The sequence below is a fragment of the Gallinula chloropus genome, assembly GCF_964237585.1.
Source record: "Gallinula chloropus genome assembly, chromosome: 2".
NCBI classification, from domain to species: domain Eukaryota; kingdom Metazoa; phylum Chordata; class Aves; order Gruiformes; family Rallidae; genus Gallinula; species Gallinula chloropus.
This window is the reverse complement of record NC_140086.1, coordinates 40100467-40125176: the sequence shown is the minus strand read 5'-3', so window position 1 is coordinate 40125176 and position 24710 is coordinate 40100467. Positions and strand designations below refer to the sequence as shown.

At 42.9% G+C, this 24710-nt stretch overlaps 1 protein-coding gene across 1 annotated transcript in view; it reads left to right on the top strand.

Annotated features, from left to right (window-relative positions):
- CHD7 (chromodomain helicase DNA binding protein 7) overlaps positions 1-24710 on the top strand; it is a 131223-nt gene that overhangs the window by 31894 nt on the left and 74619 nt on the right. The window contains exon 2 of the mRNA XM_084260803.1: positions 9788-11645. Within this exon, the coding sequence (XP_084116929.1) occupies positions 9963-11645 (1683 nt within the window). The 5' untranslated portion in view covers positions 9788-9962. The remainder of the gene's footprint in view (positions 1-9787; positions 11646-24710) is intronic.

Below are 24710 nucleotides of genomic sequence, written 5' to 3'. Positions count from 1 at the left end.
ATTCACCTTTGAGTAGCAGATTTTTGACCCTTGCTAGAATAAAAGGTTTTCCTAGTAGCGTTTCTGCATTGCACTGTAGCAGTTGCAGCTCTTGTTCTGATAACAAGAATCTGAACAGTAAGTGAAATTGCTCTAAACTTGGCTGCTTATACAATTACGTTGGAATCTTCATATAGTACTTGATTGAAACTCCTGAATTCTGTTGTTATAGGACCTTTGCTACCTAAGTGTTTTGGGTGGGGGGTTCTGTTGTTGCTGGGGGGGGGGGGCTGGGGGGAAGTGTTTGGGTTTTTTCAGTGCCATTTTATGGGTCAGATTTTCACTTTTTAGGTATTTACAGACACAAAATAAAGAAATGGCTAGTCCAACGAAGTTTGCAGTCTAAACTTTTCCAAAGGTATCAAAATAAACCTTCCTATTTCTCACACTTGTAAAATAATAGTCTAATCTTTGTCAGCCTGTCCCCTCCTTTAACTTGCTTGCTTTTTCTACATAAAAAAAGCCCAAACAAAAACCCCAAAACACAGAAACCCCCTCTACACTAAACTTTAACCTCACAGGTTTCTAATAAGTAGAAATACATCTTTGGTTTTGCTGAGGGGAGGACAGTGTGGGCATGTGTCTTTTTTGTTTTGTGTTTGGGTTTTTTTGTTTGGGTTTTTTTTGGGGCGGGTGGGGGTTTTTTTGATTTGTTTATTTAAAAGGACTTGGAAACTTCTAGTCCTCTGTAGATGCTGCACCAAGATTGATAAAGTTGAAAGATGAATTAAAGTAGAATGTTAATCATTAGGAACAGTGAAGATAGTGCTTTCTATTATAAAATTAAGCTCAGGTCTGCTTTTTGAGAGAAGATGGAGTTACCTACCATGAACCAGTTTCCCAAGTGTGTTTTCAAATGAGTGAAAATATCCTTTTATCTCTTATCCATGACTGCAGCACTGCTCTTGTATGTTGATCATCAATCTCTGAAAAGCTTGTGGGGAACTGAAGGTAGCTCAAGAACTTTCCTGTTGGGCATAGAAGACTTTGCGGTAGACAGATGTCGGCCAATTCTACTGTTGCAGTAGTTTGAATGACTGTGGCTCTGGGCGCTGGGTCAGTCATTATCTTTGACTTGCAAGTTACTTCCAAGTTCTTAAAATGAGAGGGGGAGTGAGATTGCATAGTGTTAAAATTTTTTTCCCTGGAAGGCTTTTGTTTGTTTGTTTGAAGAGACCTATTTTAGAATGCCTATCAATTAAACTTGAAAACACCACAGTTAGTTTTCTTCTTCACCAAGAAAAAAATGTAAGACCTGTTGAAGTTGTACACAAGATTTGGTTCTCTTCCTTCTGAATCTCCCATGCTTTAGCATTCTAGCTCAGTCCAGCCTGGAAAGAAAAGCCATGCTGCTCGTGATGCCTGATGAGAGTTGTACTCTTCTGGTAGTCCCCATTCTAATTTATAAGTTCTGGCACTGTGTAGACACCCATTTTCCATGGCTTGCTCTTAAATATCTCTGTCTTCTACACTTGGGACCTCAGGATGCACAAGATGAGTATCTTAATTTTCTACAAAAAAAACTTCTCAAATAGTTTGATAAACTAGTTCTGAAAGGTGGTTTTGGTACCTGTTCTGTATCTCGGCTGCCCCCCATATTCTGTGGGGTGTGACTGGGCCTACTTAACTGTCCAGACACTAAAAGAAGGTTCCTGAATCTATTGACTCAATCTATGCTCAGTGAATTGTGCCCTGTCTTTCTCCACACTCCTCCCTCCCCAACCCTTTCTATTTACAGTGGATTTTTAAGTTAGTGCAATAATTTAGCACTTCTTTTAAAATAGGCTATTTTAAATGATAGAATTCGTAATTGATCTGGCACTACATGCTTTTTTCTTAAAAAGTCAGTATTTTTAAAATTCAATAGCTCATGTAACTTCATTTAAAATGCTTATAAAACAGTGATTTTTTTTTCCCCCAAAAAGTATAATTTGTAATCTTTCCTGGTGTAATATGTAAACCTTTTGGCTTTGCTGAAAGGTTCAAGACAGAATGCTTGAGTTTATTGGGTAAAAATTAGCATCAATTCTGGAAGTTGAGTGAGGGCTTAAGTTTGGATGTAGGATCATTCATCTTGCCATGTGTAAGGAGTATAAGGGAGAAGTACCATTTTGTTCCACAACCCTGAAATACGTTCTCTTTACTTCTGTGAAAACTCTGGCTTTTCACTTTGGATGTATAAGGTGTATTTATCTTCACCGAAATGAGTGTGGATATGTGGTTCCTGTACAAGCGCAGACTGTGATCTACCAGTATTTATGAAGAACACATGTACAGGAAAATGACTCTTAAGTACAAGTCATAAATTGAAATGATTATAGAATATACGTGGACAAATATACCATGTGTGGTATCGGTAGACTGTAATTTCATCAAGTGGTTTTTCAGACTTCATAAACTATGAATGAAACATGATTGTATTGGCCTTGTAACAGGTAAAGTAAAATATAGGGTCTGGCTACTTTAAAGCGCTCATAATTCTATAGCTGGAAATAGCCTTCTGGGAGACGATTAAGTCTTAAAACCTGCCCGTGATTAAAAAAATACATTTCAGTGAAAATCACGTGTTCAGAAACCCTGGGAAACATTTAGGTATCCACCTCATGAATTTTTACAATTCCCAGCTTTCTGGGTGTAAACCCTGCGAGCTACTTGGAGCAAAAGGAAGAGAAAAGGCCCCATTTTACTTGGAGCTTCGTCACGTCTCTGATTATTTCGTTGTTTACAGCGGGTTTTTTGGTGACTCGGACCGCATGGGGGCTTTGTTTACTTCAGGAGATGTGCCAAACTGGAAAGGCTCCGGCCTGACGCTGCTGTGTGGAGGTTGCTTCAGGCGGCCATGCGCGCCCAGCCCGGCCCTGCACAAACCCTCCCGCTTGCTGCGGCGACCTCTGCCCTTCTGTATCCTGTGACACTCAGCCCTGTCTTTGTGCTCAAGTTTATTCATGATGGATACGTTTCCCTCCCAATCGCATGTGCTGGGAGCCCGGCAGAGAGAACAGATAAATTATTTTCAGCTGCAGGCCTGGGCTGGGGGAGGCGGGAGAGGGGCCTGCTGGAGTGGGGGCCCCTCCGCACCACAGCCAGCCGGACGGGGCGCAGCCTCCCACCGCCCCCCCCCCCGGAATATGAAAGGGGATGACTCTCGGCCTCTCAGATCCTTTTTAAATGCAAAAGAATGTAGGAAATTGCCAGATCAGTTGGTTAATCAGTGACAACTGCAGTAGGTGCACAAAAAGCACGGCCCTTAACAAGAGTAATCGGTTGCGCGGGGTGTTTTTTCAGCGCCTCAGCAGGTCGCCGCTGGCCCCACCTCTTGAATCCCAGGGCCGGTTTAGTGTCAGCTTTATAAGAGAATGTAATTGCTGGGAGATTTCTTGGTGACTGATGGCAACAATATAAGTCTTCTCCGTGTCACAACCACCACCACCAGCTCCCCCCTCCCCAGCCCTGCCGAGGCTTTTTGTCCGCCTGGCCGTCGCACAGCCGCCGATCAGGTCGGCAGCTGGCACCGAGCGAGCGGCTGCGGGAGCGCGCAGCAGCTGCGAAACGCTCCCGGGTCCACCGAAACCGAAAATTATATAGGCTGTGTGGGCTGCGCTTGTGTTCCAACCTCGGTTAGGGTTACCTTGGATGTGGTGTGGTTCCCCTTTTATAGAGTCGTTGGCATGATAACGCCTCTATCGAATATTTTTAGAAGTATTCCTGATTTTGTTACTGGAATTGTTTCCCTTACTTATCTTGGACTATTTTTAGATAAACCTCCTCCTCACATCTGTATTTTAAACTTTCCTTGGGAGAGAGGGTGGTCGTATGACCAAAAAAAGGTATCTTAAAATTCCAGGCTATATAGCACTAGAACTGAAGTGTTTCTGGCTTAGGCTTCACCCCCCCAACTTCTGCCCCCCCCCCAACTCGTGTTTGTAATGTATTTAAATGTAAAAAACATTAGTTTTTTCTTTCTAATTTTATTTTATTCCTCAGGTTGTCGCAATAAAAACCTCCCAAGTATGTACTTCTAGTAAATGACTATAAACTTTCCCCTTTTTCTTTTAGACATGAAAGACAGACATGCTGAGGCTCCTTATTTAATGTTATAGGTGATGACTTAAAATTAGCAGTGCTCCATATTAGGAAGAGATGTTGTAGCCTGGCTGGTATGGCAAATGAAGAAGCCAGTCGTTGTGGGTGCATATGATGTAACAAAGAGGCTTGGTGGGTTTGCATCAGAGTATTCCTGCATGATGCTGTTGTGGACTCCTATCAGAGCTCCTGTGAACTTGAATGACGTAGGATATTGTTTCCAAATGTGTGGCACAGGCTGAACTCTAGCTGGTCATTCCTGCATCAGCTGCTTGACAGCAGCAAGCTGCCAAATACTCCAAGACTGTTGTGCCCTCAGTTGCTTCTGTAAAAGCCGGTTCTTTGCCAAAATAGGTGATGCATTAAGAAAATAAATTGCAATCTGGTTTCTACTTAAATCTTGTATGGGGAAACTTACGATTTCATGGATTTCTTGCCCAGAAGATGTTACTACATAGCACTTATGGCGCTTAGCTGATTGCATATATGCAAAAACTGTGACTTGAGGAAAGGCATGTGAGGTTTTCACTTATACCACCACTCCCTTCTTAGTTTACTAAAAGATATTGACTGCCTTAAATTTTCCACTACAAGTTTCTATAAGGATGCGTTTCCATAAAGAACTAACTGCATTTTACTAAGACTGAACTTAAACTTTTCAGAAATGCTTGTTCCTTATTTGTCAGCTCTTTTCCACTGAGGGCAGAATATTCCTGAAGTGTGTGAGGTCGTATGTTTCATCTTTGCAAGTCCTGTCTCCCTTTCCCGGGGTTGGGGGGGAAACTAGATTCCTGCCATCCTTTGATCTGATACGAGCTATACGGACTTAATTTTTGACACAGCTGTACTGTGTGAAGTGTATGCTAGGAAAGCACTCTACATGAAGAGAGGTGGGGGAAAAAAGTGGGTTTAGGCATTCAGATAACCCAAGTTTCTTTAGAAGTTACAGTTGGAAATCATGTTGCAACACTGCAGATCTGCTCACCCATATACAGGAGGAAAGCACCATGGATGAAGAGCTGTCTGTGAGAGCAGTGAGAATGTCAGCATTAAACACGCAGGAGACTAGGCGTGCTTCCCACGGACGCGGTCAGGCACTTGCATAACTGTCCTGGCATCAGCAGCCCTGTTAGCTCAGTAGGTAAATGAGCTGAAAGGGAGAAGCCTCATCAGCCATCTTCCCCAAGTTGAATGTCTTGGCATGACTTTTCCTGGCTTGTCAGGGAATGTTACATGTGTTTATGACATTTTTGGTGAGTGTTTTCCTCCACTTTGTTCACAAAATAAGAATGTGACTTTAATTGCTGTCATTTGTGACATCTACTTCCATGTGGCAAATGCTTAAATTACTACCCCTAACAGCCAGCAGGAGCTTAGCATTTTTGAAAAGCAGTTTAAATACTCAATGTTTAAATGCAGATTTAGTAGCCTAGTGTTTAATCCTACATTTTGAGGCTCCAGTCTCAAAATGACCTTTTGCATGGCTTTGGTTTTTTAGCATGAGAGGCCTTTTTAGCCTAGTTCTTCAAAGTAGCGTGGTACTCGCAACATTTATTGTGTTACCCTGCTAAATTTCTTGTATCAAAGGATAGATGATAACTGAACCTGTGGATTTACAAGAAGTTCTTCTGAACGGCAGGCAGCATGTGAGGTTGGGGTTGTGGAGGGCACGTGCATCTGTGTGCTGCCCTTGCTGCTTGCTTCCTGGTCTTGACTGCCTAGGATCTGCTGCTTTGGGAGCAAGACTAATGAAGTCCAGGTTTTAGCGTTTGCAGCCCTAGATCAGGTTATGCGTATGCAGCAGCCAGTTTAGTTCCACTCATAAAAGTGGGAAGCTGCCCAAGGCTACTGAGTCCGCGTAGCTCTGAAATACTATGTTGAGCAATGGTTAACTACTACTTAAATTTGAGATCTAGCAGTTCAGGGCTGGAATGTTGCAGACTGGAGTAAATGTAAGCTTTGTCTGTTGAGACAACAGGGTTGTTAAGCAATTGACTGTGTCCTGGTAGTTGGGAATCATACTGTTGCTTTGAACAGGAATGGGTTGTCCAGGCAGTCTTAAGGAAATACATCCATTGACTCTTCAGTCTCATTGGTGCAGTCTTTCATGTTCAGGAACAGAAAAGCTATAGAATTTTACAGCAGAATGTGTATAGTTGGTTTAAGATTATTTTATTTTAAAAAATGTTCGCTATTTCTTTGTACATTCACACTTCTATTCAACAATCTGCCTTTCTGAGGGTCCAGATACTCTTTGCTTTGTACCTGGAAAATACTCACTGCTTCATGAACATCTGTTGATTCTAACTTACGGGATAGTAGAAAAGATGATGCTCAAACTCATATTTTTAGATTATTTAATCTGAAAAAAGACTTAAAGCGGAGTTTATGGTGGTCAGTCTTGCTGTTACTACTATGCCTGCTTTTGTGAGGAGGTGAAGAGTGGTGCTGAGTGAATACTTTTAGCTAGAATTATGGCTTGATGCAATGCGCACCTTTGTGTAGGAACTTTTTTTGGGGGTGTATTGTTTTTTGGCCCAGCATTGAGGATTTAAGCAAAGCAAATACGTTGCTTGTAGTGAAAGAAGCAAAGAAACGATTGCAACTCTCATGACTTGCTTAACTATTTAGAAGACATCTATCCTGTTAACACAGAAGGTTCAGAGCTTGTTTATTAATTTCACTATCAACTGTTTTCTTGGGAAAACATTGATTAATACATTTTGATCAGGCTGTAGCTGCTAACTGCCTTACATCCTTCAACCTGTGCTGTTAGCCATATATTGCATCAGAGGCAGAAGAAGGTTTGACTCAAGGGCTGCGGCCATTAAATTCAAGGCCAAACTTAAATCTGAAGAAATACTACTACAATTTTGAGACATCTTCTCAAACACGTTTTCAGGCTGTCTTTCAGACCTTTCAGCTTTAGCATCAACAGCTCAAACACGGAATCAGTTCACACTTAGGATAAAAATGCAGAACTCGAGTCATAAATAGTGGCAAACAGTGTTTTTGCTCTTAATATAGGTGATGGATTTTTTTGGGTGCAAACAGCATTACAAACTTAGAGGTTACTTTTTCTCCCCAAGCATGTGCTTGTGAAACCAAGTGAGTGCTAGATTCCGTAGTAATGTCTCCTTCCTCAAAGGGACAGTCCAGTCCCTAGCCCCGACCTGCAAGATGGGATGGAGTCAGCTGGGCAGAAATAAGGCGTGCTTAATTAAACAAAACCCTTCCCATCCCTTAGTTTGGTTTTCTCGGTATAGTAGCATATCCTGACTACTGTTAGCCAGTACTGACTTTTATTGGTGGCTGACTCTGGCCTGGATTTTATGGGAAGCCTGTCAGCTGAAGAGCAGTAAACGAAGGAGTATGATTCAAATGCATGCTTGATGCTTGTAGCTTTTCTATAACAGATAGCAAAGCCATTTCTTCTATTTAGATTTCGGGTATTTTATTGCAAAGCCTCATCAGTGCTTCAGGAGAGGAGAGCATGCTTGTCTTTTTAGAAATGGTTCCTTTCTTAGGCACAATTTCTTTAATAAACTGAGTGCAAATTCTTTCCCGCTCATAATTCTGTGGCTATAAATAGGTTAGCTGATGGGTGAGATCCCCTTCTTGGCTCAAGTTTGATAGTGCCCAGGTTCTGCCAGCAGTTGGGAGGTGGTAGTATCTGTGCACTACGCTTTTTAGCATTTCCAAGCAAAGAGACTTCTCTGTTTGATGGAGACTCTCAGTATACGCTGATGTTCAGCTTTGCCAGCTCCTGATGGTAGCAGAGGCAGCGTTGTGAGAGGTCCTTGAGCAATCTTGCGTCACTGGAGGGATCTTCACCATGACAGTGGTCTGCTCTGGAGCAGTCTTGCTAGCAAAAGCATGCTTTGGTGAAGAAGGCTCCTTCTTGCCTTGTTTTTAGAACATCCTTATGCTGTGCTTCAATAAACTGATGGGGGTGGTAAATGTTACAGGTGGCTTCTGCTTAATAAAGCAAATGAAATCAAAAGAAATAGAAAGATGGTTCATAGAAGTTTACCCCCAAGTGATTTAGAAATATAAGTGTTAATATCCTATCTGAGCATTAAAGAGATTTAAGAGTGTGGTTTTAAAGGTGACATTCAAATGCTATTTTAAGAGGAGTGATAAATGCTTGTGCTTTTCCTCTTGCCCTCTGCTTCACGCTGTAGAAGGTCCTCTTGACAATGGCTAGAAGAAGTGTAATAAATGTGCTGGTACTTTCTCCCTGAAACTTGTCTGGGACGAATTGCCTTCAGTTAAAATAGCGTGGCCTGGCATTTTGCATCCAAAGTGACCATAAGCAGCCACCCTCTGCGACAAAACAGGAGATGCAAAAGTATAAACTTGTAAACCTTCTTTTCTTTGATCACTGATTAAGGGCAAGTTGGTATCTGCCAGTACAGTCGCTACTAAATTATGACAAAGATGCCAAAATAGTTGGTTTTGTTTGCCATGTGGATGGGTCCCCTTGGCTGTTTGGAGATACAAGACACAGCATTTAAAATTCTGATCTTAGGAAGGAAAGAAAGCATTTGACTATTTTTGTTCATAAGAAACAAATGCAAACAAAAATATTTCAAGCTCTTGTGGGGAGAGGATGGGGAACATGCCAGTCTTCCATGTGAAAAACCTAAATGGGAACTTCTGTGAATCTGCTCTGTTCATGTGTATTGCTTTTTTCTTTTCTTCCCCCCCCCTCCCCCCCCCCAAGTCCAAGTGTGTACCTTGCTAGATTAGCATTTTATTATTTAAATTCTTTTGCCATTACTAATTTTCCTGAATGAGTTTTGAAGATTGTTACTCTGGAGAGAGCAAAACTTCAGTGTGGTCTTCTGAAGTGCTGTAGTTGCAGTTGGTAGCATGATTGCATGAAGATGAATAATGAGCTCCAATGATAGTGTTCCCTGTTATCATCATGAGAGAAATTAGAATATGGATTGAGAAGTCTACCCTATCATAGAATGAAGCTTGTGGATTTAATTTTCTTACACAAATTGAGCATATAGTTTTGCTTAAGTGGGAATGTGTCATGTCCTTCAGTTTACAACTTCATTAAATGAAGATAAATTGCGTGGGTTAACAAAAAATAAATTCCTAAACGTTAAGTCTTGCTGTTTGCTGTGTTTTAGAGGGTCACCTCTGTGTGCATTTGAAAAATCTGTTGTCCGTATAACTAACTTTAGTCTGTTGTAGGTGCTTCTGCTTGCTCATCTGATTACACAGCTCAAGGGAATAAGGTTAAGGACATGCTGTTGGTAACTAGAGCGTTTTCAGGGCTTTAGTTCGGCAGATGGGCGGCTTGGCTATATTCATACATCTGCCTACCTGCTGTGGCAGCTGCTGCTGCTGCATGTTGTGTTCTTTTGTTCTGTTCCACCCAAGAAAGGAGCACTAGGAAGTGTAGTGAATGGATTAATTTAAGGTTAAGGCCAGTGTTTTGCTTGCTTCCTAACTCTCTATCATAATAAAGCTTCTGATAAAGCTAATGAATCTTTCGTAAAGTGAAATAGATTTTTGAAGATGTATTTCAGGGGCTGAAACCAGCTAGCATTGTCTAAAAAAAGCAGTCAAGTATGTTTTCTTTATATTGCCTGATGTTATTTATTCCAATATCTTCCTCTTTTTCTCCCCCTTCCCCCGCTTTTTCTAGGAGCAGCAACCAGACTTTGCCTGACACTGCGTGGTCCAAAAGAATTAAGGAAATATGGAATGACATGAAGGAGATTAGTTGAGGATTAAAGGCTTTGAGGACAAAACACCTCGCCGAGGTGAAGCACAGACTAGCATTCTAGTTGTAGCTCTGAGGAGCTGTGTGCTGGAAAAAGATGGCAGATCCAGGAATGATGAGTCTGTTTGGAGAAGATGGGAATATTTTCAGTGAAGGGTTGGAAGGTCTTGGAGAATGTGGATATCCTGAAAATACAGTAAATCCTATGGGGCAGCAAATGCCCATGGATCAAGGATTTCCCTCTTTACAGTCATCTCTTCATCATCCCCCTGCGAATCAAAATCAAGCCAAGCTGACCCATTTTGATCACTATAATCAATACGAGCAGCAGAAAATGCACCTGATGGATCAGCCGAACAGGATGATAAGCAACGCCCCTGGGAATGGTATCGCGTCTCCTCACTCACAGTATCACAACCCTCCAGTTCCTCAGGTTCCTCACGGCAGTGGTGCTGGTGGTCAGATGGGAGTCTATCCCAGCATGCAGAACGAAAGACACGGACAACCCTTCGTAGACAGTGGCTCCATGTGGGGACCACGGGCAGTTCAAGTGCCAGACCAGATAAGAGCACCGTACCAGCAGCAACAGCAGCAGCAGCCGCAACCGACACAGCCGCCACAGGCACCCTCTGGACCCCCTGGGCAGGGCCATCCTCAGCACATGCAGCAGATGGGAAACTACATGGCTCGTGGTGATTTTTCAATGCAGCAGCACGGCCAGCCGCAACAGCAGAGGATGAACCAGTTTTCTCAAGGCCAAGAAGGCCTCAATCAGGGAAACCCTTTCATTGCCACCTCAGGACCTGGCCACTTGTCTCATGTGCCCCAGCAGAATCCCAGTATGGCACCTTCTTTGCGACACTCAGTCCAGCAATTTCACCACCATCCCCCCACTGCTCTCCATGGGGAATCAGTAGCCCACAGTCCCAGATTCTCCCCTAATCCTCCCCAGCAGGGTGCTGTTAGGCCGCAAACACTTAATTTTAGTTCTCGGAGCCAGACGGTACCCTCACCTACTATAAACAACTCAGGGCAGTATTCTCGATATCCTTACAGTAACCTTAATCAGGGATTAGTTAATAATACAGGGATGAATCAGAATTTAGGCCTTACAAATAACACTCCAATGAATCAATCTGTACCAAGATACCCAAATGCTGTCGGATTTCCATCAAACAGTGGTCAAGGACTAATGCACCAGCAGCCCATCCACCCTAGTGGCTCACTTAACCAAATGAACACGCAAACTATGCACCCTTCACAGCCTCAGGGAACTTATGCCTCTCCACCTCCCATGTCACCTATGAAAGCAATGAGTAATCCAGCAGGTACACCTCCTCCGCAGGTTAGACCTGGTAGTGCTGGAATACCAATGGAAGTTGGCAGTTATCCAAATATACCCCATCCTCAGCCGTCACACCAGCCCCCTGGTGCCATGGGAATTGGACAAAGGAATATGGGCCCCCGAAACATGCAACAGAATCGTCCGTTTATGGGTATGTCTTCAACACCACGGGAGATGGGTGGGCACATGAGACCAAATGGTTGTCCAGGTGTTGGCCTTGCAGATCCACAAGCAATACAAGAGCGACTAATATCTGGCCAGCAGCTTCCTAGTCAACAGCAGTCTTTTCAACAGCAAATGCCAACCTGTCCTCCCATGCAGCCTCATCCAGGGATACATCATCAGTCTTCACCACCCCCACATCCTCATCATCAGCCTTGGGCACAGCTTCACCAGTCACCACAAAACACACCACAAAAAGTGCCTGTCCTTCAGGTAAGCTATTTCTAATGAGTAGAAAATGCTTTAAGTTACTGTAAATGTGTTTTCGGGATACACTGGATCTGTGCTTTCAAAATTACTTGCTTCTGTTGGTTGTTACTGTTCATGTGGCTTTCTTGATGCACAGAAGCTGAAGGAAAAATGACACTTAGGTAGCTTGTGAACGTCCTTATGTTAGTTTTTACAGGATAACTTTATGAATAGACCAAAATACGATGCAGCAACAGGACAAGCTGAATACCTACTTCTCTCCCCATGGTGTTACGGTGTTTTGTTTGAGGGGAAGGTGGAAAGCATGTATGAGAATTGCCATTTAAACTATTCATTTCTGTATTTGCAGCTTGAGAGAAGGAAGTGTGTGTTACAATGGGCTTGTTTTGGCCAAACCCAGGGTTTTCTTTAGGGAATGATTTGTGGTTTTAAGTAAAGCTGAAATTTTTACGTGTGAAAAGATTTCCAGGATGAACTTCTTCAGCGCTAACTAATGCAACTGAGAAACGATGGGGCAACAGTTTATGCAAGGAGAAGACAGCAGATGTGAATCATAGTCTGAAATCAAATCTTCTGAGGTTTAAATGAAATCTCAAATAGGATAGAAGTTTTATTTTATTGCGTCTCTGATCTGCCAGGTTTTGATGCAAATGTATTACTTCCACGTCACTTTTCAATTAAAAGCTAAAAACGGTAAAACATCTTGATCCTCTGTAGCTTAGCAGGTTTGACTACGTGTTAGTATGTTAAGCTTCAGCTGAAAAAGTGCCTTTTGGGAATCTCTGCGTTTGCCAGTGCTTGCCTCTGGCTCTTCCCAGTCGTCATTCAAGAGGTTCTGGTACCGAATGAATTGGTGGTCAAGACAGCAAAGGTTTATCTTTTTTAAATATTTTTATTTTTTTTAAACCAGCCAGTAATTAATGCCAAGTAGCTCTGCACATAAATATTTGGAGACAATTGTTGGAATGCAGTCATAATGATACGATGCTACAATAAGCTTAATAAATCATAAAAACAGCTGTCCTAGCCAGTGTCCCTGGCCTGTGCGGAAAGCAGCTGCTCAGCAGTCCCCTCCGCTGCTGCCTGCCGGCTGCTTCTGTTAGCCGCTCCGCACAGCATGAGGTGGGTCTGGGAATCAGATGTATGCGCTGCAGAGAGGCAGCTGACAAGGAGTGGTAGATGGAGCAGCTCAGCAGCTGGGAGAGGCTTCCATGTTCCCCGTGGAAGCCAGGGGTGGGGGAGCGCTGGAGGTGCCACAGCCTGCGGGAAGCACTGGGAGAGAGGTTGGGAAGTGAGCTAGGTGAGGGGAAGGACACTGGTTTTCTTGGAGGGAGGAGGAAGCTCCCCTCTTGAAGGGGCAAAAGATAGCTTCAAGAATGTCTCTTTCTTCCATGCCTCTCTCAAAATGGGTGTGAAATTTTATACCTACATTGGCCCTTTCTTTCCCCACACTTCATGTGACCATCCATTTTTTTTTTGGCAGCAAGGGATGGTTTGGGAATAGAAGGTTTACTTGTAGAATGGACAGGCATGTTAAACATTCTTGGGACAGTTAATTTCCCTTTAATCAGTGAAGAGCTAAAACAGACAGCTCAACCCTTAAATGGGCTATGCAGCGTATTACAAAGTTCTCAGCTGCTGATGAATAGCTTGAACAAAGGTAAGTGCTGAAATGAAATAATTAGAGGAAAACCACATGATAAAACTCAAGTTGCTTGATTAAAATCAGTAATTCACACAGTTGTAGCTAGCCAAGTAACTTCTCTGTTAGCCTGCTTCTGTTCAGTTTTATTTGGTGAAAGTTATTGCTAACATACCTTCCCATTAAGTAATTAGTTTGAGACCTGACTGTAGTAATGAAACTGTTGAGGGGCAGGCATTTCTCCCTAGCAAACTGTTTGGATGAAATAAATATTGTTCAAGTCAACCAAACTCAGCTCCTCCCCACCCCCTGGGGAAAAATGCAGATGTGTGAAACCCCTGCTCTTAAGACTGAATGCAGAATTCATAGTTCTCCTGTCAGTGTGGTAGTTTTCCCTTCTCCTCAGTTGGCAGAAAACCGTTCACTGAAGAATGGTTATTTAAATGCCTCGTTTGCTTTTATTTGTATAAAATGAATCGGCAAAATAAATACAGTGAAATGGAAATCACTGTGTGCTTTTAAATCTTCAGAAGCCATCTTAGTAATTATTTTCCAGTGATTTGAAGTTGGCCTTATCATGGGAAGGCTGTAATACTTGTGGTTAACCAAATTACTGTTTTGTTTTTAGGTATGTTGGAAGGAAAGTGAAGTTCTTTTGCTTTTAACTTGAAAGAAATCACCATGTCAATTTTAGGGCTTGATACTTCTTTCTTGTGTGCAAGGCTGCAAATTATTTTGGCAGAGAGATAGAGCCAGTGATTGACAGTTCAGCTGGTTTAGATTAATAGCTGAAAACTAGACATGATTATTAGGACCTTGTTAGCAGTGAGTTGCTGGCTCAGTCAGCATGCCTGATTCTTCAAGCCCTCTTTAGAAACTTTCTTCACCAAAGGGGTTTTGAAGGAGCTCGGTGGCCAGGGGTCGAAGAGGCAGGTTCTGCTGTGCACAGGTAATCAGCCAAGGTGCAAAGCAGAGGGTAGGGGTAGTTTGTTTTCACATTGGAGGCTTCTGTGTTGCACTTGCACTCTTCAAAATACTCATAAATGGGGTCTGGAAGAGTGAAGAGTCAGATAGCAAAGTTTGCTGCTGCTGTTAAGTGTACTCACAGGTGAGTGCCACGTGCAGCATGGTGAAGAGACTAATAATGCAACTAAATAATTAGAAATACAACAGGAATGCCAGTTGCTTGGCTGTAAGCTCTGTGAGTCAGTGCGTGGCTGGGTGTGGCTTAGGTTGGGTATTAGGAAGAACTTCACTGAAAAGGTGGTTGAGCACTGGAAATGCCCAGGGAAATGGTTGAGTTGCTATCCCTGGAGCTATTGAAGAGAAACAGACGTGGTGCTTAGGGACGTGGTGTAGTGGGGGACTCGCAGTTTTAGGGTAGCGGTTGCACTTGGTGATCTTTTCCAGCCAAAATGATTTTATGATTCTCAGGTGCTTGGGCAGTGAAATAACAGGTAAAGATCTCTCCTGAGGAGTAGGGTCTCAGTGTTTGCACATTTTCAGGTAGCAGTGAAAGAAAGAAAACTATAGGAATTGTTATGGAAGTAGTAGAGAGCACAACAGATTGTTGTTTATGCGTGGTGTGCCAATGTGGCAAGTGCTGTGCAGCTCTGGTCCCTTCCTCAGCCCTCAGAAAATGCTGTAGCACATGAAAAAGCATGGAGGGGGTGATTTAGGGAGGAGAGAAAGAAGAGAGATGGTAAGAGCCTGTAAAACTGTGAATGATGTGGGTGCATGAATAAGGTGAATGTGAAACAAGGGTTGTTTGTCACCTGTTTTTGTCTCCTTGAATTCTTTTAGGGTCTTCAGCAAATTATCAGGTCGTGAGCTCAGAACTGCACATGAAGATGCTGATCTGTGAGATGTTGTGCAGAAAAATGCATCATCATCTGATAAACATGAAGGCACTGCATTTGGTTCAGTAATCTGTGCCATAAATAAGGAGTGACTGAGAGTTTGTTATTGGGGTGCATCTACTGTGCATGCAAATGGGTCTTTTACTGTTCCACAGACTTTATCAGAGACAGGATGCCAGCTTAGACAGACTCCTGTGGGTCTGATGCTGTGCAGTTGCACTTCACAGATCAGTATTTTCACAGAGTTTTATTAGTGATAGAGCAGGTGTAGGAGTTTCTTCTGCCAAGAATAGCCTATCCCAGGGTGTGTTGTTACACAGAACGTATTTACCCACGGCTACTGTGTGGGCTAAAGTCTGGAGTCCTGCTCATTAATCATGTTTCACAAATGTGATCCACATCATGTGTAGTCAAACATAGGCATTTGTAAGTGATGGACAGTGACGGCGTTGCCTCCACAGTCAACTGAACAGTAGAGCTCCACGGTGGGCACTGACAGTGTTGAAGGATGCTGGGTTGCAGGATCCAGCTTCTTGTGGAGAAGGAATTAATTTTGTGTGCCTTACCGGTTCACTGCCAGGTTCCCTTTGCTGGCCTTTCCCTCTGTGGGCATGTGACTTTGCTTTAAATTGTAACTCAGGGCTGTGTTTGGTGTGAACACATTCTTCTGAAAGTTCCTGCTCTCCTTCACCGGGGGAGGGGGGGAAGGCAGGGAAGGTCCTGTGGAGTCACCAGCTGGGTCACCCCTGCCACAGACCCATCATGCGTTTTCAAACCTCCTGTCACTGCCTCAGTTTAGGTTATTCTTGACTGTACCTGCGTGGGGAGGGTTACTAATGAAAACTGCCATCAGCAGGAGTGGTTTGCTGCAGTATTCAAACCCAGCAGAGAGTGCTACTGCTGGCACACTAAAATGAAGTTGACTTTCTCCTGGGTATTTTGTTTTAATGCCTAAGATTGGTAGGGAAAGACTGGCTGCTTATCTCCTTACTGTCTTCACCTGACCAATTATCTTTAAATGTGTGTCCATATAATTTTGTTTAGTAAGAAATGGTGTCATTTCAGATGGTTAGGATTTTCCCCCTAAATTAATATTCATAAGGAATTTCCCGCAGCTCCAGAGAGAGCTCTCAGCTTTGTCATCCCTTGAGAGTTTAGCTTTTTTGACTATCACCCTGTCAATAAGCAGAACAACTCTTTTTTGTTTGGTTGGGGGTTTTTTTGGGTTTTTTTTTTTTAAACTTGAAAAATGCCTTTGTGTACTCTTTGTTTTGATGCAGAGGCTGTTTCACATGAGAGCTAGCCTGCTCGCCTTGGGTACCGTACGGGCTGCATGTTCAGCAGAAATCTCATGGCTGCCCCATGAAATTCTACTTTCCCCTTTTGAGTGTTCATAGACCAGCAAACTCCTGTACGTTGGCCAGACTGTTGTAGGTGCTAGACTAAGTGGAATTAAAAAACACTAATACCGAACCTTGAGTGATTACAACTGTATATTATATTTGCTAAGCCACTATCCATCATCTTTGCTAAATCCTGGGAAATGGCAGAGGTGCCTGAGGACTGGAGGAAAGCAAATTGCTACTCCAGTGTTCAGAAAGGGCAAGAAAGAGGACCCGGGTAACCACTTACTGGTCAGCATGACTTCCTCCCTGGAAAGGTGATGGAATGACTTATCTTTGGGGCTGTCTCTAGGCACATCAAGGATAAGAAGGTTGTTAGGAGCAGTCCGCATGTTTTTACCGAGGGGAAGTAAGGTTTGACTAATAAGCCTTTTATGAGGATATAAGCAGGTGGATAGATGATGGTAGGGCAGTAGATGTGGTCTACCTGACCCCTCAGTAAAGCATTTGACACCATCTCCCACAGCATCCTAGTGGCTAAACTGAGGAAGTGTAGTCTGGAAGGTGGAGTAGTGAGGTGAACTGACAGCTGGTTGAAGGGAAGAATGTCAGAAAGCTGTGCTCAGTGGGACAGTCTGGGTGGAGGCCTGTAACTAGAGGGGTCCCTCAGGAGTCGGTACTGGGGCCAGTACTGTCCAGTATATTAATAAATGATCTGGATGAGGGAACTGAGTGCACCATCAGCAAGTTTGCTGGTGACACAAAGCTGGGAGGGGTGGCTGACACACCGAAGGGCTGTGCTGCCATTCAGCAAGACTCAGACAGGCAGGAGAGTTGGGCGGTGAGAAGTTTAATGAGATTTAACAAGAGCAAATGGAAGATCTTGCACCTGTGGAAGAACAACCCCAGGTACCAGTATCGGTTGGGGACTGGCCTGTTGGAGAGCAAGCAGCGTAGGTGAGAAGGACCTGGGGGTCCTGGTGGACAGCAGGATCACCATGAGTCAGCAAAGTGCCCTTGTGGCCAAGAAGGCCACTGGCATCCTGGGGTGTATTAGAAGGGATGTGGTTAGTATCTCAAGAGAGGTCCTTCTCCTCCTCTGCTCTGCCGTGGTGAAACCACACCTGGAATATTGTGTCCAGTTCTGGGCCCCTCAGTTCAAGAAGAACAGGGAACTCCTGGAAAGAGTCCAGTGCAGGGCCACTAAGATGATGAAGAGAGTGGAACACCTTGCTTATGAGGAAAGACTGAGGGAGCTGGGCCTGTTTAGCCTGGACAAGAGGAGACTGAGGTGTGACCTTATTAATGCCTATAAATATGTAAAGGACAAGAGTCAGGAGGACAGAGCCAGACTCTTCTCAGTGATGGCCAGTGATAGGACACGGGGCAATGGGTGCCAGCTGGGGCATATGAGGTTCCACGTGAATGTAAGGAAAATCTTTTTCACTGTGAGGGTGGCAGAGCACTGGAACAGGCTGCCCAGAGAGGTTGTGGAGTCTCCGTTTCTGAAGACATTCAAATTCCCCTCGGATGTGTTCCTGTGTGATTTAGTCTAGGTGATCCTGCTCTGGCAGAGGGGTTGAACTAGATGATCATTCAGGGTCCCTTCCAACTCTTAGTGTTCTGTGATTCTGTGATTATTTTTGGCTATAGATAAGGTTACATGTGTATGTGTATTTTTATGTAAATAATACATAAAAAACGTAGCCCAAATTAGAAGTCGTGGAGAATGATGAAAGAAAAGCTGAGAAGAAAATCCATAGGATTAATCTAAAAGTAAAGGCTGCTATTAGTAAATTTTTCTTGAAAGTTCACAGACTTCCCCTATATTTTGAGGCTCTGAAGAACTTTTGTATTTGAGCAGTGTACACCATGTAATTAACTGTAATTTTCCAAATAAAAGAGAAGTGGACCATTAAAGCTACCTTCAGTTGAAAGTATTGAAGTTATTTCACCTCTGTGAAGTAGGATAGTCTCTTAGGCTGATAACCTGATCCACCCATGAGCCAGTTCACATGCTGGTCTCTCAAAGGATGTAATAATTAATATGAAATACTATGTCCAACAAAGGCTCATGTTCTAAGTTCTTGGATATATATTCCAGTCTAACAGTTAACATCAGCGTATCCAAAGGCTTGTTTTCTCCTCACCCTTGAGAAGGCTTTATGTCCATTTATAAATAAGGGATAGCAGTTAACAGGGCTTTGGGCCATAGACTTGGAGGTTTTAGGTGGCTTTGCTATGGAGTTTTTTTGTCTTTTTTCACTATTAGGGAGGTACAAGAGACTTGAAGACTACATCTTCCCTCAGGTGGCATGATTTGACTATGATGAAGATAATTTGTGCCATTAAATTACCTGCTCTGAAGTTTTGGGTAAAGCCAGTTTGCTGTATTAGCATAAGAACACAGGTTTGCATCAGCAAAGCTGATTTTGTGGGCCTCAGAGTCACCAGACTTGTTCTTCAGCATGAAAGTGTTGAAAGTCTCTGTGATACATTGGTGACCTGAATAGGTATTGTTCTCGAAATCATTAGCCTTACCCGAGGAATCACCTCACTAGAAACACGTTTGCATTTATGCTGCTGTGCAGTACTTCACTGCAGTATTCTTACCTCCTGATGGTCATGTCCAGTGGGATTGGGCAGTCATTTTTCCATGGCTGAACACATTGTTCTATTTTATGTTTATTTGAACAAATTTTAACCTGTTGGGTTTTCTTTTCATGACTGAAGACTGATGGTCTAATACAAACCCTCATGTCTGTATCATCTTCAGCCTGCGTAATTTATTGGCAGTTTGGGCCAAATGAAAGGATAAATGCTTGAATTTTTTTTTTCCTTTAAATATAGCAGCATTCTTATTAAGGAACAAGTTGCAGGTGAAGTAACAATTTCCTGCCTTCTTATTATGGATCCTTCTCCGGGTCTTTCAGTCCTGCTCTTTCACGTGGAATTTAAGATATCCATGTTTTATAAACTAACCTGTCTTTGCTTGTACCTTGAAAGCAAGTGTCACAAACTTGCATATGTGTCTTTTCTTTTTTCATCTGGAGAGAGTAAAGGTCTAAGTTCCCACTATGATGGGACACTGTCACTTTGAAGTTCAGTTTCTAACTTTTGTCTGTAGAAGTTTTCTCCCTCAGCTCGGTGAGCCAGCGCTTTTCACTTTGGGATTTTCAGATTTGAGTTCTAATGAAAGAACTGATAACCAAGCAATTATGAAGCTAAAACACAGAAAAGATAGTGTTAAAAAGTGATGGCCTCACCTAAACAGTGCATCAGAATTGGATATATGTACCCTTCCTGTTCTTTTATTCTCTTTGAGAGCTTTTCTTTCTGGGTATCAATGTTCTTCTAATTGTGTGGATATATATTATGCAGGTGGCAACATGATCTGGATTTTGGGAACAAATAGCTGTGTTTTTCTTTGGAGATGCCATCTATAAATATTTGGTGCCTTCTTTTGTCAACAGAGTTGTAAAGTTTTGTAGCTGTGGAGCGAGATTAACACCCTTGAATTTTTCACAGTGATTAAAGCATCTGGCTGTACAGATCTTTCTTTTGACAAATTCCTAGTTTGCAGGTGGTTTAAAGATGGTGAAGCAGCTTTTGGGGAGCTGGCAGGAACAGAGTAGGAAACGTGGGCAGGTGAGTGTAGCTGTGTGAATTTAATAGCGCTCAGTATCTAATCTGTTTTTTAAAAAAGAGTGAAAAATCAGTGCGAAAAAGGTGGCTGGGGGTCTGGGATCCAGAACCATGGCTCCTTTCTTCCATCAGTATGCCCAGTCACTTGAACTGGGTTATCTGGCCAGCTTGCTTCTGGCCAGGTCACATTTCTGGCATCTCTTTACCGTATTGGACCACAAGATCGCCCAGGGTGGAGGTGTGGGACTGGGAATGCTTGGTGAGGGAAGATGCCTCTTCCTCTGGCTTTCAACTTTCAGGCCCTTACATAACTCTATTTCTGTAACACTTGCCCTTAGTAACTAGCCCCCGAGTCCTCCCTCAAATTCTGCTAAGTTAAAACTTCCACTAGAAGTCAGAGCTTTCTCTTGTTTTATTGAATTAGTGACCAACAGGTCACATTCTGACTGTTACTGGTTGTTTTTTTCTTAACTCTCACCTTTTGTTCCTTTTTTCACACATGTATAAGTGATTGATTTGATTTCAGAGGTGTGTGTTCATTTTCAGAAAAGTAATTTTTTCATCTTTCAACTGAAGTATTTGCAGCTATATTGTTACTGAAGAGATGAAAGCATATCCCCTTCCTAGCAAAGAGAGCATGGCATGATTTCACTAGATAAGTTGTGTGTGCATTGAAATGAGGGAAGATGTCTCCAATATCTGTCAATGAATTATTCTCCTTGAGCACCATATGGGATTTTTTTCTTCAACATGGGGGATTGTTTAAAAGCATGAAATGTTAGAAGTAAAACTTAGCTTAATTTCCTAGTCTTCTTTATGAAGAAACAGCACTGAGAGATAGGATGGCTTAGTGATTTGAGTGTGGGTTTGATTTATGAACCTCTATAACTGACATTCTCTCTGATTTTACTGACCTTGTTCTACCACCTGTTTATTTAGAATTTTCTCAATTTCTGGGCGAGTTTGGTGATCGTGTTGCCTCTGTTTATGAAGAGGAATGTTCAGATGATGGGCATTAAGTTTATTACTTATACAAAACCCAAGTTCATAAAAGTTCTGATTCCAGTCCTTACTCTGATACCTGTTACTCTGAAACATGCCCTCTCCCTGCTCTCATCACTCCTTCCACTATTGCTCTTGCTTAAGAGTAGCTGAAGAAGACGGAGACGACTGGTCTTAACAGTGCAAAGCAGGAAATCCTACCTCTTGTGTAGGAATTTGAGAATTGTAGACATTAACCTGAGACTAGTGCTGTTACACAAGATGTAGAATAAAACAAGCGTTATCTCCCTGATCTTCCCCTGTTGGGTTGGGAGGGCTCTTTGTTCCTTCGCTTCTGTTGTCCCATCACCTGTTCATCTTTCAATCAGTACCGAGGGTCTGGATGCCGCCCTCTCCTGTACTCCTCAGCAGTTTTATTGTGTTAGGCAAGCTTAGGATACGGCAGCTCATGTGTTATGCTGAAGAAGCACAAAAATTAAGATCTTCTGAAAGCGGGTTTATATTGCATGGGTTGCTGCTATAGAAATTAAATGTCAAGAAACCTTATCATCTGGAGCTTGGCAGGTTTCTATGGAATGTTATTAACCTTTTAATTGTGGAAAATTCCAGGTATTTGCAACGCTTACTCCTCAGTAAACAGCACCAAATGTCTCTTTGCTATATTGACACAACATGTTACAGAGAGTGCAAACACTTAGGTGAATTTCATCTTTCACTTTTTTATATTTTTCTAAATGTAAGCTCATGTTATTTTAACAGAGATGAAATTTTGCTATGTAATACAAGGGCTCCTGAAAGGAATGTACACTCACCTGCAATAGACATCTTTCTTAAAACGGACGGAATAATTTAATCAGTTTAATCAGAAAAACAGTCTATTTTAATCGTGCTAATTAAATTGTGGTTTATTATGTCTCCATAACTCCTGCAACCAAAACCATAATGACCACAGGAACTGGGAAATTAATACTTGCATGGATTTCTGTGTTTAGTATTACTGTAAGAAGAGGAGAAAGAACTCAGAACTCATAACAAGCTTCACAACAAACTTCCTAGTATCCGGTAGTCAGTTTGAACTGTGGTTTTTCCACTGTCCTTTTACGTCTCCTTTCTCTCCAGATGGCCCTCCATCCACTTGCATTCTGGTACTGCCTATCTTTTTTGGCCCTGCACGACTCTGATAACAGTGATAGTACTGTAATTTTCCTTACGTGTGAGCGGTGAATGATACGAAGTGCTTTGCTTTATTTTTGGAAGAAATCTTTCTGTACCAGCCAATTGTTGCTAAATATAGAGGGAAGGTTATACTACACAGTGCCTGTTTGAATTCAGAGTGATGCTTCACCGTAGAAAGTTGATCTCGTAGTTTACTTGTGGTACTACATAGGAAATGTAGTCATTAAAACTAGCCTAAAACTTGGAACTTCGTAGTTGCTATTGGTATGTCACTCAGTTTGCTAACAGGGTGTTGCAGAAGTTAACTGCAACAGGGATACAGGGATAAATGCTGACCACAGTGGGACGCTACTGGGAGTTCGTAGCCTTTCTCTCTGCTGGCCTCCTTTGAAATGTTTGGAGAAAACACCAGAAGACTGCGCAACTAAAGGTGTTTAGACTGGGATTGGGGGACTCTCTGCTGTCTGGCACCAGTTGCTTGTTACTGGTTTGTTTCAGGTTCGTGTTGCCCAGCGTGGCTGTCGGGTAGGCTTGAGAGGCGCTCCGCGCCAGCGGCGAGCGGAGCCCGGGGACGCTGGGTTCCCGCGGTGCCCTTCTGCGCTGTACGGCAACACCCAGAAACTAACCCGTGCTGCTACTGGCAGTGAGGGCTAAGTTAGTTATAAAGGGTCACTTCAGGCAGACCTCTCTGGTTGTAATGTAATTTTACAACCTAAAACAACACTCAGGCCCGATACTGCTGTAGGCAGGTCTGATTTAAGACAGGTGTATAGAGGTTTTTACATTTTAACTAGAGGTTGTGTAAAGCAGGGTCAGGGCTGAGGTATTGTTTGCACAAAAGATGAGGCGTTTGATGCTTCATAGGAGAATGTTACTGAGGCTGGTTGGAGAATTAAAAGCATGATTTAGACGTTACTGTGATTGAGGTGCTGGTCCACAAAAAAGGAAGTGGGGGGTATTTTGGTTGGAGGAGTTTTCTTTTTCTTTTCTCTTCTTTTTTTCCCCCCCTTCTCTAGTTCTAGTGACACCTTCTGATTTAATTCTTAGTTTAGTTCAATTACTGGAGGAGCTGAGAAAAGATCTACCTGTGACATGTCATAAATACCTATTAGGTAACACATTCAAAGGCTTTTTTTAATTTGTTGCTGTGCCTAAAGAACTGGAGCTTGAGAAGTATCTTGGGCTCTTTGACATAAATGGATCTTGGGCAGCATATAGAACATCAAAGGATTTTTAACAAGTCTGTGATTTCAAGCTCACTTTGTCATGCTGAAGTTAATAAAATACTGCAATGAAAGGCCATTTGCTGTCTTCCCACCCCAGGAGAAAAATAGAGTTGATTACTGACGATCTTTCTTGGGTTTGTATCTCACGTGTATCCATTAAGATTTCTTTGAGCTAGTGGTTTCAACCCTGGCCTGTATACCTCTGTATTCCCCTGTGAACTGCTTGTAAGCGGCCTGGGAAAGGCGATTAAAGAGAGCAGCTTTATATGCTAAGCAAAAATAGTATATTGGAAGTTTTTTAAGGGAAGTACAGCTCCATTCCTAGAGACTTGCTTATTAAAAAACTTTAAAAATGGGGGAAAAAAATACAACAGATTTCTGTGCTGTAGTGTAAATCTCATGTCAAGCTGGTGCCTGGAACAACGGCAGTTACGCCTCAGTGCAGAGCAAGGTGTAGGGACTAGTACTGTTCAAAGCAATGGGACTGAGCACGCCTTCTGCAAATTTGTAGGTGACTCCAAGCTGTGGGGTGTGGCTGACACACCTGTGGGACAGGGATATGGTCCAGAGAGACCTGGGCAAGCTTGAGGAATTGGGACTGTGTGAACCCCTCCTGAGGTTCATAAAGGCCAAATGCAAGGTCCTGCACATGGTTCAGGGCACTCCCCATTATCAGTGCAGGCTGGGGGATGAAGGGATTGAGAGCACCCTTCCCAAAAATGACTGGATGAAAAGCTGGATATGAGCTGGCAGTGTGTGCTTGTAGCCCAGAAAACCAACCGCATCCTGGGTTGCATCAAAAGTGCGATCAGCAGGTCAAGGGAGCCGATTCTGCCCCTGTACTCTGCTCTCATGAGCACGATGTCCCTGCCCATGGCAGGGTGGGGTGTACCAGACGACCTTTAAAGGCCCTTTCTGACCTGAGCCATTCTGTCATGCTATGATCTCTTCAGGGGGGAGTCCCAGTGAGAGTTCTGTGTTGGCTGATCAAGATGGTGTATCCTCACCTCACCTGGAAGTAACGGATAGCACAGTGCCAACTTCATTGGAAAGGATACAGAAAGATGCTGAAGAGAACATATGCTAAAAGTGTTATATTTGCCTTTGGATTTGAAGGGAACTGGGCATAGCTAACTGAGCCTTTCTGTGGAGCTGCAGATCTTGTAGTGGAAAGT